At 35.4% G+C, this 12172-nt stretch overlaps 1 protein-coding gene across 1 annotated transcript in view; it reads left to right on the plus strand.

Annotated features, from left to right (window-relative positions):
• Cntn5 (contactin 5) overlaps positions 1-12172 on the plus strand; it is a 1239665-nt gene that overhangs the window by 1200133 nt on the left and 27360 nt on the right. The window contains exon 22 of the mRNA XM_047518061.1: positions 1919-2028. Within this exon, the coding sequence (XP_047374017.1) occupies positions 1919-2028 (110 nt within the window). The remainder of the gene's footprint in view (positions 1-1918; positions 2029-12172) is intronic.

Here is a 12172-nt window from a genome sequence, read left to right on the forward strand (position 1 = left end):
GGGGCCAGCCCTAACTATAAAAGTCATGACTGGGGGTACCCCCACCCCTCAGCTACTTTGAGGGCCCCAGACACTCAATAGTCGCTTCTCAGGTTGGCAGAGGAGTGTTTTGGCCTAGGGGAACCCACCTAGGGAACTCACCAATCCGAAGTCCAGTGATGAATGCAGAGCAGAGCATCTGGGCAAATGGAAGGTGAGGCCATGTCTGGGAGGGGGACTGGGGCATCAGATGGGGTTCCACTTGCTTAAGAGACAGTGCAAGAGCCCATCTGAGTCACAGCACCAATGTAAGAACCCAGAAACCACTCTGGACACAGGAACTCACATCAGAGGGTTTTATTAAGCAGAGTGTCTCCCTGCAGGGTAAGAGAGAAAATGAGAGGAAAAGAGAGAGAGTGCACACAAGAGAGAGTGTGAAAAGTGAGGAGGAGAGAGAAAGAAAGTGAGGAGGAGAGAGAAAGCATGAATGTGAGGAGAAAAAGAGAGAGAAAATGGTGGGGGAGCTATTCTTAAGCAGTCAAATTCCACGGGCTAACAGGACCAATAATAGAGAAGGATACGTGCCAGCTGACTGATGAACCAATAGCTAGCTAGGATGTTCACAGACTGACAAGAAGTTGGGAGGTGGGGAAATGACTGCAGTGTAAAGGTCAGGGGAGCAGCTTTATATTATATTACGGTTTCCTGAATCTGAAAAAAAAAGTAAATTTCAGTAGATTAGTCTGAATTCTTTTATGGGGTTAGCATCAAAGTTTACAATTTCTATGGGGTAAGATTTTTAAAATAGACTTTATATGAAACTGTTTGACCAAATATATGGCCTTTATTCTGCCATTTCATTTAACATGTGTTGGTGACAATATTTATGATTCAGCCATGTCAAAGACAGAAATATTTCATTGCTCACATAGCATGCAACCTCAAATAAAATGCACCTCTTGATGGATGCCAGTCAGACATTGTGTATTTGAGAAAAATAGTGTGAAAGGTCACTGAGCATAGAGACAAATGGAAAAGTGGTTTGAGCAACAGCATTGAGACCTTGAGGGACTTTCCTACTCAGCCCACACCTGTCTTAAAAGTCAATGCATGCCTTTTAAATATCATGATGCTTAATACAATCCTTACATAATAATGGGAATGCAGTTTTATGGTTGGAACATCAAAAAGTATCTAATGAAATCTAGACTATTTGCTCCTTCATGGGTTAAATACAATAATAATTATATGACATTTTATGACTGAATATTTAAAATAGAAACTTAGAACTAAATTATTTTATAGATATTATTTCAGTTAAAACTAATCTTTAAAATCTGTGAGATAAAATTCTACTTACTCACATATTACAAAAGGGGAAATGAGGGATTAGAAGGAGGTAAAGCAATTTACCCAAAGCTCAATAAATAAATTAATGTAATGAATAAAAAAAGATTTAGTGAATTGAGACACACAAACACAAAACTTATACATGTTAATGGGGTATGTGATGGTTCGATACTGTACATATTGTGTAATCATGAATCACTGAATAATTCTTAAAGGCAAAAATTAACAGCAACTACAAAAAGAACTGAGCCTAATTGCATAGTACATTCCCTTCATCATCATGCTAGACTGCCAGACAATTTAAATCAGACCATTTAACTTCTCTAGAAGTGTCCTAGCTAATCCAAGGATAAAGATCTTTGCTTTTCTTGTTGGAATTGTCATTTGTCATTGGTAAGTTATGGATGAGATTTGACCCAAATAAAGAATTCCAAAAATATCTTTTTATCTTGAGTTCTTCACAACTACAGTGTATCATTTCAAAAAAGATGGTAGGAAGACGTGAACCCTTGATAGATTTAGGTGCAGTGCTTTGATAGACATAACTTGTTATAGTCCTGGTTTCTTATTTCCATTTTCCTTCATGCAGAACCCAGTGCTGCTCCCACCGATGTCAAGGCTACCAGTGTGTCTGTGTCAGAGATTCTTGTTGCATGGAAACATATTAAAGAGAGTCTAGGAAGACCACAGGGATTTGAGGTATGAACAGAAATACTGAAAATAAATCTTGTTATTTGTGCTGGCACTTCATCCTCCTAAAGAGATGGTTTGGTGACACTTTGCCAGAATTATATTCCTTTGAAATTTTGCTCTATGTTTTCAAAAAGTAAGAAACACTGTTTTATTGACAAGTACCTTGTTGCTCTTTAGTTGGCTTATTTTTCAGTTTCCACAGCACTATGCAAAGATTTTTTAAAATATTAAAATAGTTTTAGGTAGAATCAGGAACTACAGTTAGATATTTGCTAGTATCCAGTTTATCAGTGATTAAAAATATTTTTGTGCCTTTGTTTCTAATAATGTAATGTATAAAAATGAATTTTCCTTTCATATTTTTTAGTTGTGTCTAACCTTTAATGCTGAATTCTCCAACTTTGCTTGGAACTTAAAGACCTGTATCTATTTATTCAAAAGGGGGTTATTTGGGTCGTTTCATAAATGTTGCTATTTTTAAACACAGTAAAGCTCACATTATATAAAAATGTCCATAATATATGTGTGTGTGCACACAATATATAAATTCTTATATAAGAACCTAGAAGTTACAGCAAGAACCATTTGTAAAATAAAGTTAAGTATCATGGATTTATTTTTACAATCTTGTCTCAATTGGAGTGGTAATTCAGTTCTATATTATGACTGCATATTCATTCTATTAATATCTCTGTTCCTCCCTATGCCTGTTTCAGGGACCATGACTATTCATCACTACATCCCAGCAACAGGTAGCATTTGGCCCATGACAGAGTACAATAAGTTTTTATTGAAAGAATGAATGTCTGTGCTTCACTATGAGCCCCTTTCTAAGTGATCATATGAGCCATTGTGCAGGCTTGTTCAGAACCCCTTTTCTAGACTAATGCAGCATTCCCCAGCTGCTAGAGTGTTGACTGCTAATGGTTTCCAATTTCCCCTCCAATGAGGGGGCTGCTTTGCCTAGAAAGTTACCTCCCCCACAATCAGGCAGCTCAAGGTCAGTGATGGACTGACACTGCTCTTATGCCTCAAAGAGAAAGAACATGATGGTTTGGTTTATGATCCAGAGCCTTTGCTATGTGTGTCAGGCTGACGCTAGATTACCTGGAATCACATTCTTACTCAGCTCCCTCTCCTTCCCCACCTAGCTTTCCCCCCTGCCCTTGTGGATTATACCTGCTAGCACTCTTGCAATAAATCAAATGCACCCAAACCCCTACCTTAAGCCCTACTTTATTTTTTTTTTAGTTATACACGAAAGTAGTATGTATTTTGACATATTATATATATGTAAGGTTAACTTAGTCTAGTTAGGTTCCCACTCTTGTGGTCATACATGATGTGGAGTTACCCTGGTCATGTATACAAATACAAGGCTAGGAAAGTTATGTCCACTGTCTTTCCTATTCCCATCTCCTCTCCCTGCTCTTTATTTTCCATTGTCCAATCCAATGAATTTCTATTATTTCCCTCCCCAACCTCTATTTTGGGTTAGCATCCACAAATCGGACAGAACATTCAGTCTTTGGATTTTTAGGATTGGCTTATTTCACTTAGCATGATGTTTTCCAGTTCCATCCATTTACCTACAAATGCCATAATTTCATTCTTCTTTATGGCTGAGGAATATTCCATTATGTATATGTACCATATTTTCTTTATCCATTCATCCATTGAAGGATACCTAGGTTGTTTCCATAGCTTGGCTACTGTGAGTTGAGCTGCTGCAAATATGGATATGGCTGTGTCACTGTAGGATATTGTTTTTATACATAAATGTACATCCTCCCTAGAGCTCAGAGGCACAGTATCTGGGGACCCATCTTTAGTGAGTGTACTTTTAGAGAGCTACAAATATATTCCAGTATGTAGAAGAGTGAGGATCCAGCCTGCTACACCTCAAAGTAGTGATCCATCACATGCCTTCAATTTCTTTTTTACCTATCATAGTAGTATAACTTTCACATACCTACCATGACTCACTATATTGACATCTCTCCATAACTTCATAACTTTCATGTAAGATTGAAATTTGTGCATAGTTCTTCTCTCCCTCAGTATAAATCACTAATTTAATAATTCACCAAATATTTATAAAGAGCTGCTAAGTATTAAACATTAGTTTAAACATTGGACTAAATGCTAGGAATGAAATAATGATCAAAATAAAGTCTCTGCCTTTGTGAAGTTTTTATTAAAATAGGGAAGTGAATAACAAACAAACAAAAAAAACACTAAGAAATAAGTGTGAGATGTAATTTCAGTTGAGGATAAATGCTGTATCGAAAAACAAAACAGAGTAGGAAGGCAGAGAGTCTGATAGCTAATAGAGATTTGAGAAGTCACCCTTACTGAAGTTGGGACATGTTAGTAGAGCCATGACTGAGCAAGAGGTGAGAGGACAGAGATCAATAGGGAGGTGGCAACAGGATGCTGGAACATCGCCAGAACAAGAACCAGATTACATGTAGTCTTGTGAACCAGGAGAAGAGACTGGATTTTATCCCAAGTAAAGGGAGAATCTACTAAAGCATTTTGAATAGGGAGGTCATATCAAGATGCCACATGTTTTTTAAAGCCTCTTTTGGTCTAGAGGGTGTAGAACAGACTCTAGAGAAGATCTAAGATCCAAGATCTTCCCTAGAGAGTAGTGGCAAGGAGATTGTCACAACCCAGATGACACTGAGGTTGCTCTCACCTTTGGTGGTAATAGCAGAGTTGTTGAAAAGCACAACTTATAGGATATACTTCAAACGGAGGCATGACAAGACGACTTGATGATGAACTGGATGTGGAGTTTAAAAGAGGTGGCAAAGAAAATTCCAGTGCTTTCCAATCCAAAATCGTTGAATGGCACTGTGATTCAGGGAGATGAGGAACTCAAAAAAGTGGATCTTGCAGTTTGATTTAAAAATCAAGGATTGTTTGGATGTGTTAAATTTTATAATCCTTCTTTACTTCTGAAAGGAGTTGTCAAAGTGGTTTTATATGAAGACAAATAATGATGAGAGGACCCACCAGTATGTGTATAGCTTTCATGCATTTACTGGCTGAGATCACTGAAGATTGATAAAGAAAATATCTGAAATAACCCAGGGATGCTTTACCACTCGGAGTTTAAGAAAGGAAAAGTGAGTGGCCAAAAAAACTAAGAGAGAGACCTGGAAGAAATTCAGAAGCCAAGAGAAGAATTTCAAAGAAGGATGTTCCAAGAAGTCAAACACTGCTGAGAAACATGAAGCCCAGGCCAGCTGCAGAGGCACACACCTACATCCCATCTACTCAGGCAGCTGAGGCAGGACTATCACCCAAGCCCAGGAGTTGAAGCCTGGTCTGGGCAACATAGAGAAACCCAGTCTCAAAAAAAGTACAGAAATAAAAATTAGCAGAAAAATGAGGGCTGCGAGTTCCCGATGGATATGGCAGAGCCTTTCACAAACTTGACGAGAGCGTTTTTGAAATGTTGGTGATCAAGGTTTGCCCGGAGGTTTAGATCAAGAGTGACACCTCAGTGTCAGAGCACACTGTTTTGCGCCAAATCTGTTTCATTCGAAATGACAGCTTATCACAAGCAAAAGTGGAATATCCTTAAAAATCAAAAGGTGATAGGAACAAATCAAATTCTAGAATAATCACAATGACCATATTTTTAAATTAAAATGAACTGACAAATTCTGACAACTGATTTTAAGCACAAAAAAACAGAACAGAATCCGTGGACACATTATGCTACTTTATACTGTATTATAAATTTTACTGTTAAAAAAGATGGCATTTTGTTACCAGAGAGAGGAAACAACAACTTATTAGTTGGAAAATTGAATATATGCTTCTTATAATCAGAAAATAATTAAAACCATATAAAATGCAATGGCCAAATATGAAATTACTGTTATTTTAAGTAAAATATGTTCAGCAAAAACTATTTTTAATGTATACTGTGTCATAACTAGATAGTTACAAGCAGATTTAAGACTAAATGTGATATAAATAAAGCTTATCAACATCTTCCACCCCCTCCTTTCTGCACTCTATTCCTTTAAATGGAGCCTCTGCCCACCCATGTATTAACTGCTCTCATATCTACCTATTTCCTCCTATTAAAAATGTCACTTAGTAAAAGAGGTCCTTAATTATTACTAATACATATTAATTCCTTACAACTTTACAGCCTAATAATTTATCTTACTTCTATCTCCCTCCTGTACTCTAAGTCTACCACAAATATATGTGCTAATGATGAGATTCTAAGCATGGTAACAAAACAGATATTTGAAACAAGAGCATTTGTCAAAACCCAGAAGATTGGTTTCAATTTTTATGTACTTATATCAATCTTATGAGTAACTTTTATAGCCATAATTCTTACTTTCCTTGCATTGTCTGAAAGATCAAATTACTGGAATGGTACTATGGAAAATAGAGGAGACAGTGTTTGGGGTTTCCCCTCTATTTTTCCTATATTGGAATGTGAATAAGATAGATGAGGTTACATCCTCATGGAGGAAGAAAAATTTTTAAATAAACAAGCAAATAAACTCAAAGATATGCAGAAATTTAAAGGTAGAACAAACCCAGTTCCTTTCAGAAATAAAGAAGCAGAGGAATAGACCTTAGTGAAAAATGCTGTTATTAAAATTAGAAGTAATCAGAGACTTAGGAAGAGACAGGATTATGTAGGGATAGACAGATTGTGGGAAGACTGTTCTATTCCAAACACAGTAGAAGATACAGGGTGCAACTTAATGGGGAGGGGATAATGACTGATTTACACTTAAACATAAATAACACCGGCTGCTCTTACTTGAAGAATGAAAGGGAAAAGAGAAAAGAATTAGGAGTTTATGTTAGGAGGTTATTGCAATATGGTAAGCAGGAAATGATGGTAATTTACACTGAGGCCTAGCAATGAAATGGGAGAAAATCGGATGTATTATAGAAGCAGGGCTGGCAGGATCTGTTGACTAAAGAGAAGAAAAATGAGTATTTCTGCATTGCTGAATTGGTCAAGTGAGTAAATTGTGCTATTTACCAGGAAATGAGGGAAACTGAACAAAGGGACAGATTTGAAGATGGAAAATCAAAAGTTCTGTTTTGGTCAGATTAAATGTGAGACACCTATCAGAAACCTAAGGATGTCAAGTAGACAGTAAGATATGTGAGTCTGGAGTCTAATCAAGAGATCAGGGCTAAAGACATAGAGGTGCCATGTAAAGCCATGCTATTAAATAAAAGCACCTAAGACAAATTTTCAAGAGGAGAGGAAGGCAATAGGAGGGCTTTGTACTCAGCATTTAGAAGTTTAGCTGAAGTGGAAGAATCAGCAAAGAGAGCTCAGTCTGGTAGATGGAAAACCAGGTATAAATAAAAAAACTAAAAAGGCTGATCAAAGAGAAGAAACTGGTCAGCTATTCTCAAAGCTGCTAAGAGATAAGTGAGGCAAAGAAAAGTGCAAACTGGGTTTAGAAGTTTTGGGTGTTCCTAAGAAATCTCCCTTTATCTTTTTTTTTTATTCATTTTTATTGTAAACAAATGGGATACATCTTGTTTCTCTGTACATGAAATAGAGGCATACCATTTGTGTAATCATACATTTACGTAGGGTAATAGTTTTTGATTCATTCTGTTATTTTTTTTCTTCCCTCCCACCCCTCCCACCCCTCTTATCCTTCTATACAGTCCCTCCTTCCTCCATTCTTGCCCCCCTCGCATCCCTCATTATGTATCATCATCCGCTTATCAGAGAATCATTCGTCCTTTGGTTTTTTGAGATTGGCTTATCTCACTTAGCATGATATTCTCCAATTTCATCCATTTGCCTGCAAATGCCATAATTTTATTATTTTTATGGCTGAGTAATATTCCATCAAATAATACATATCCCTTATGTCAATTTAGCTATTTCAGATGTAGACATTTAATACCCTTAAAATCATACACTAATCATCATTAACGGCAATAGAACTCTCTGCCATCCCATCATTACTTTGTGTGAAATCATCAAGGTCTCTTGTCAGGATATCAGAAGATTTTGATATTCATAAGAATTACAACTCTCCAATCTTGCTGTCAAAAGTGGTTAAGAAAAAGACTGCACACCTGAATGTTTTTGCTCCAAAGATTATAAAGCAAGTTTAATTAACCACTGTAGAAAACTACTTTAATTTCAGATTTAAAAAATAGTTAAAAAGAAACTTTTATGTGTGAAAGTTCCCTTGATGTACCCAGTATAATAGGGGAGGAAAATGAGAAATAAGAAATCATTTCTCAAGTCATATGCACAGATATATTTCCCTCTACAATGTTTCCAGTCCAGAAATTCATCTGCACTCTGATATCCACTATATCTCTGGAGTACATAGATAGTATTAACCAATAATAGCACCTCAGTGTATTTTGTTTAACTAACTTAAGTCTTTATGTGACTTGATTCTGAAACATTTGAATTTTCTTTTCCATAATTGAGTTACTTAGCAAGGATCAGAGATAAAATTTATGTCATCAAGAGCAATAAGTCCTGAAGCACTCATATCCTTTCCTAATCTCCCCAATCCAAGTCCGTATTATTGTTTTCTCCCTCCCTAGTTCTGACTCTTGCTACAGATGCTTTAGAATTTGGTTGCAACCTAACTAACTATGAGCCTGGGTTGTTAGTCAGATTTTGCTTTCATATATTCCTGATCAGACTTTATATATGTTTCATTGAAGTTCATTTACTTTTTATTTATTTACTCAACCAATATTTAATGAGTGCCTTCTCTGTTTTGGCACAGTGATCAGGCTAAAACAAATAAAACAGTTTCTTCCCTTATACAGTTCACAGTCTAGCAAGGGAGACTCTATTCCTATTTTCTTGAGTGTATGCTTTTGTTTTAATCTTATACTGAGGTCTTGATCCCAACTTCGGGTATCTACTTTAGTTGATGGTTTGGTCTTATCATTCTTTCCCCTGATATAGCCTTGGAGGCAGCAATAAGGATCTCATTGGAGGGGGCCCCTGATACCATCTGTCAATATTCTACATCCATGTGGCATTTTTGCTTACACAAGGAAGCTCCCACTACAACTTAACTGTTTTAAGAAATAATAGACAAAGCATTTTGACTTAAACGAATTTTCATTTGCAAAAAACTCAACACTTTCAAATACATTAACCAATTAATTCAAATCAAATTATCACTGGTTTGTGTCATTAAATTGACTAATTGCTCAAATACAGTAGTCACAGCAATTAAGATGGTAATAAGAGTTATGCCAAAAGACAGGGCAAGAATGGTGACCCCTCCACTAGATAACATCTTTAATATTAAGGAACTTGAGAACATTTTAGTGATATCATCCCTTCCTACTTCTGCATGAATCCAACCATGGGCATTTCTCAATGTCACCATTAGGCTAGAGAACTCCACTTAATTTAAAAAAAGAGAAAAGAAAAAACTGTTTTTCAACAAGCTTTTAAGACTGCCCTCTACCAGAATAGTACTACCTCACAAGAAAGAAAAAACTCAAATCCCAAATGTAGACATCAGCCCACCTAATAGTATTTTACAAGTATTTGAACAATTTTGTCAGCATTCTCTTAGAACGACCCATTTGAGAATTTAAAGTAGTTTGAGATTTTGTGATTGCAGAGACTGAACGTAGAAAGCATTGACATTGAGATATGTGGAATTTCTAACTTATGATACTCAGCATGATTGAAAGTTGGAAATGGGCTGTATTTATGGAACAACTTTGATTCATGAATAACCATGACTATCCCATCTGGATTGCCTTCTCTGTCACTGGCCCTGCAAGTAAATTATTAGGTTGTCTTGAATTTATGAACCCACCAGTACTATAGTGTCCTGTGAATGGTAATCCCTGAATTCTAGAGCAGAGTTCCTCAAGTTTTTCAGAGCATACCAGGATTTTTATGAGCATACAAATTCAGAGCAGATGCTATTTTGGCAAGAAAAGAGAGTAAAAGATAATGCCAGATCTCATAATCTTTTATCTGATTTTCCCAGATCAGAAAGAAGGAAGAAATTATGATAATGAAATATTAGATGATTCCTATTTTCATTTCTTCATTCATCAAGCATTTATTTAGTATCAAGTACTATGCTAAGCATTGGAAATAATCAAATTTATAAGATCTGGTCTTTGACCTCAAATAGTTCAGTCTAATATGGAGGAAGATTTATAGAAATAATTTTTAAAAAAGAAAGACATTGGAACAATACAATCCTCCTGTCCATAATTGCCCCTGGGTTCTTTAGCATCTGGATCTTCAAGAAACATTGAGAATCAATTCATACCAGTGTCCTTATATGGGTTTAAGTTTCTGTGTTTGCATTAGCATATGCTTCTGCCCCAAGATGCCCCAATTTTCCTAAGTAATCAATAAAATAGTTTTGTTTGATAAATAAAACAAAAAGGGAAGACTTCAGTGGACATATTTTTAGATATATTTATTAAAATACTATGTTATGTATTCTACCTGTGGAACAAAGTCCCCTCTGATTTCCCAGTTTATGGTGTCTGTATTCATTCGGCCTTTTGTGCTAGAGAATTATCATCTGTATTTTTGTCTTTCTAATAGCTGAAATCATTTTAACAGTAAGTGACAATGTATTTTTTGTGTTTGTTTTGTAACACAGGGACAAGTACTCAGTGTAATATTTTCAATTCTGAACTTCTAGTGTTTATTATTAAGAGAAAAGGAAAGACAAAACAATTTATCCCATTTTACAATTGTCACTAAAAGCCACCACCCCCACCTCAGGAACTCCTTTTCTTGGACTATGTGCAAGACTTGCATGTGTTTATTTTAAATCTTCCAGAGGATACATAACTTCAAAGTTCGTTGTAGACATGCCACTAAAACCATTTTCACTTATTGATCATGCTGAAAAGACACAAATTGTATTTTGTTTTATAAAATAAGCGGTGGTGGAGATTTCTTAAGGGGAAAAGGGAACAGATTGTTGTTCTTTACTTTAGAATCTGATGCTAATCATTGGAGCAAGAGACAAAAACAAATGGGCCTCAATGTTGACTGACCATAAAGCATGTTAGATGGATTGTGTCTAATTTGTATAGTGGGGGAAGAAGAAAATGTGGGTGAAAATGGAATTTCAGATTTAAGTTAAAGGCAAAAAGAAGCTGACATAAAGCCAGTTACCAAAAGGCTAAAACAAAGAATTTTTTTTTCTTTTCCATATGGTGTGTGGGTACCAGTCGTTTCATAGATTCACTTTTTTATTATGACTATATAAAAATAAGAATTTAAAAAACTAAACAGTAAGAGGAAAATAAGATGCCAATTCTATACATTTTCTTCTTTTCTGAAATTCTGTGGACTGATTTAAATCAAATGGTTTTTGTGTCCTTAACATTGATTCCCTTCTTGAGTTACTTTCACAAACAGTGAAACTAACTTATTTTTTCAAAGATCAGCAAATCAAAAAAAAAAAAAAATACTAAACAAATAATATTTCTGTTGCTTAATTTGTTCCTTCTCTGGGTTCTGTTCAAAGGCAACTCAGTAGAATACTTTCAGAAAGCCATTAATTAGTTAACTGTGATTTTGTTTCATTTGCAACTAAATGCATGTCTTCATAGAAGAATTTCTATAATTCAAAACACTATGTAAATTTTTTTCTATCAAAATTTCACAAAAACCATTTTATTCAAAAATATTAGAAGATCTGCATGATTATATTGTTTTGCCATTAAAATGAACCAAAAAGGTATACATGATCCATTTTTTCATATTCAGAAGTATTCTCCATTTTCTCACTCTTGAACATAGATGTGAATTCACTTCACCACCTTTAAGAAGGGATTTTTTTCATCCCTGATCCCAATCATCTATAAACTATTCAAAAGTCTATCTACAGTCTCGCTCTCTTACATTACGCACATTTAGACTCATTGAGCATCCTTACCAAAATAAATAACAAATGTAGATATCATTTAATCAAATCCTTAATTTTTCTTGAAAAATGGCATTTGAGAATCATTAAATTATATTGAATTCTTCCTCTTGAAGGCTAGTTTTATATTGTAAGCACCTGACAATACATTTATGACACAGAACTACTAATTCAAGGAGTGTTGATAAATATAGACCTAGACTAGGAAACAAATTTTATAAAGTGCT

This window comes from Sciurus carolinensis, chromosome 11 (genome assembly GCF_902686445.1).
Source record: "Sciurus carolinensis chromosome 11, mSciCar1.2, whole genome shotgun sequence".
Classification (NCBI taxonomy): Eukaryota; Metazoa; Chordata; class Mammalia; order Rodentia; family Sciuridae; genus Sciurus; species Sciurus carolinensis.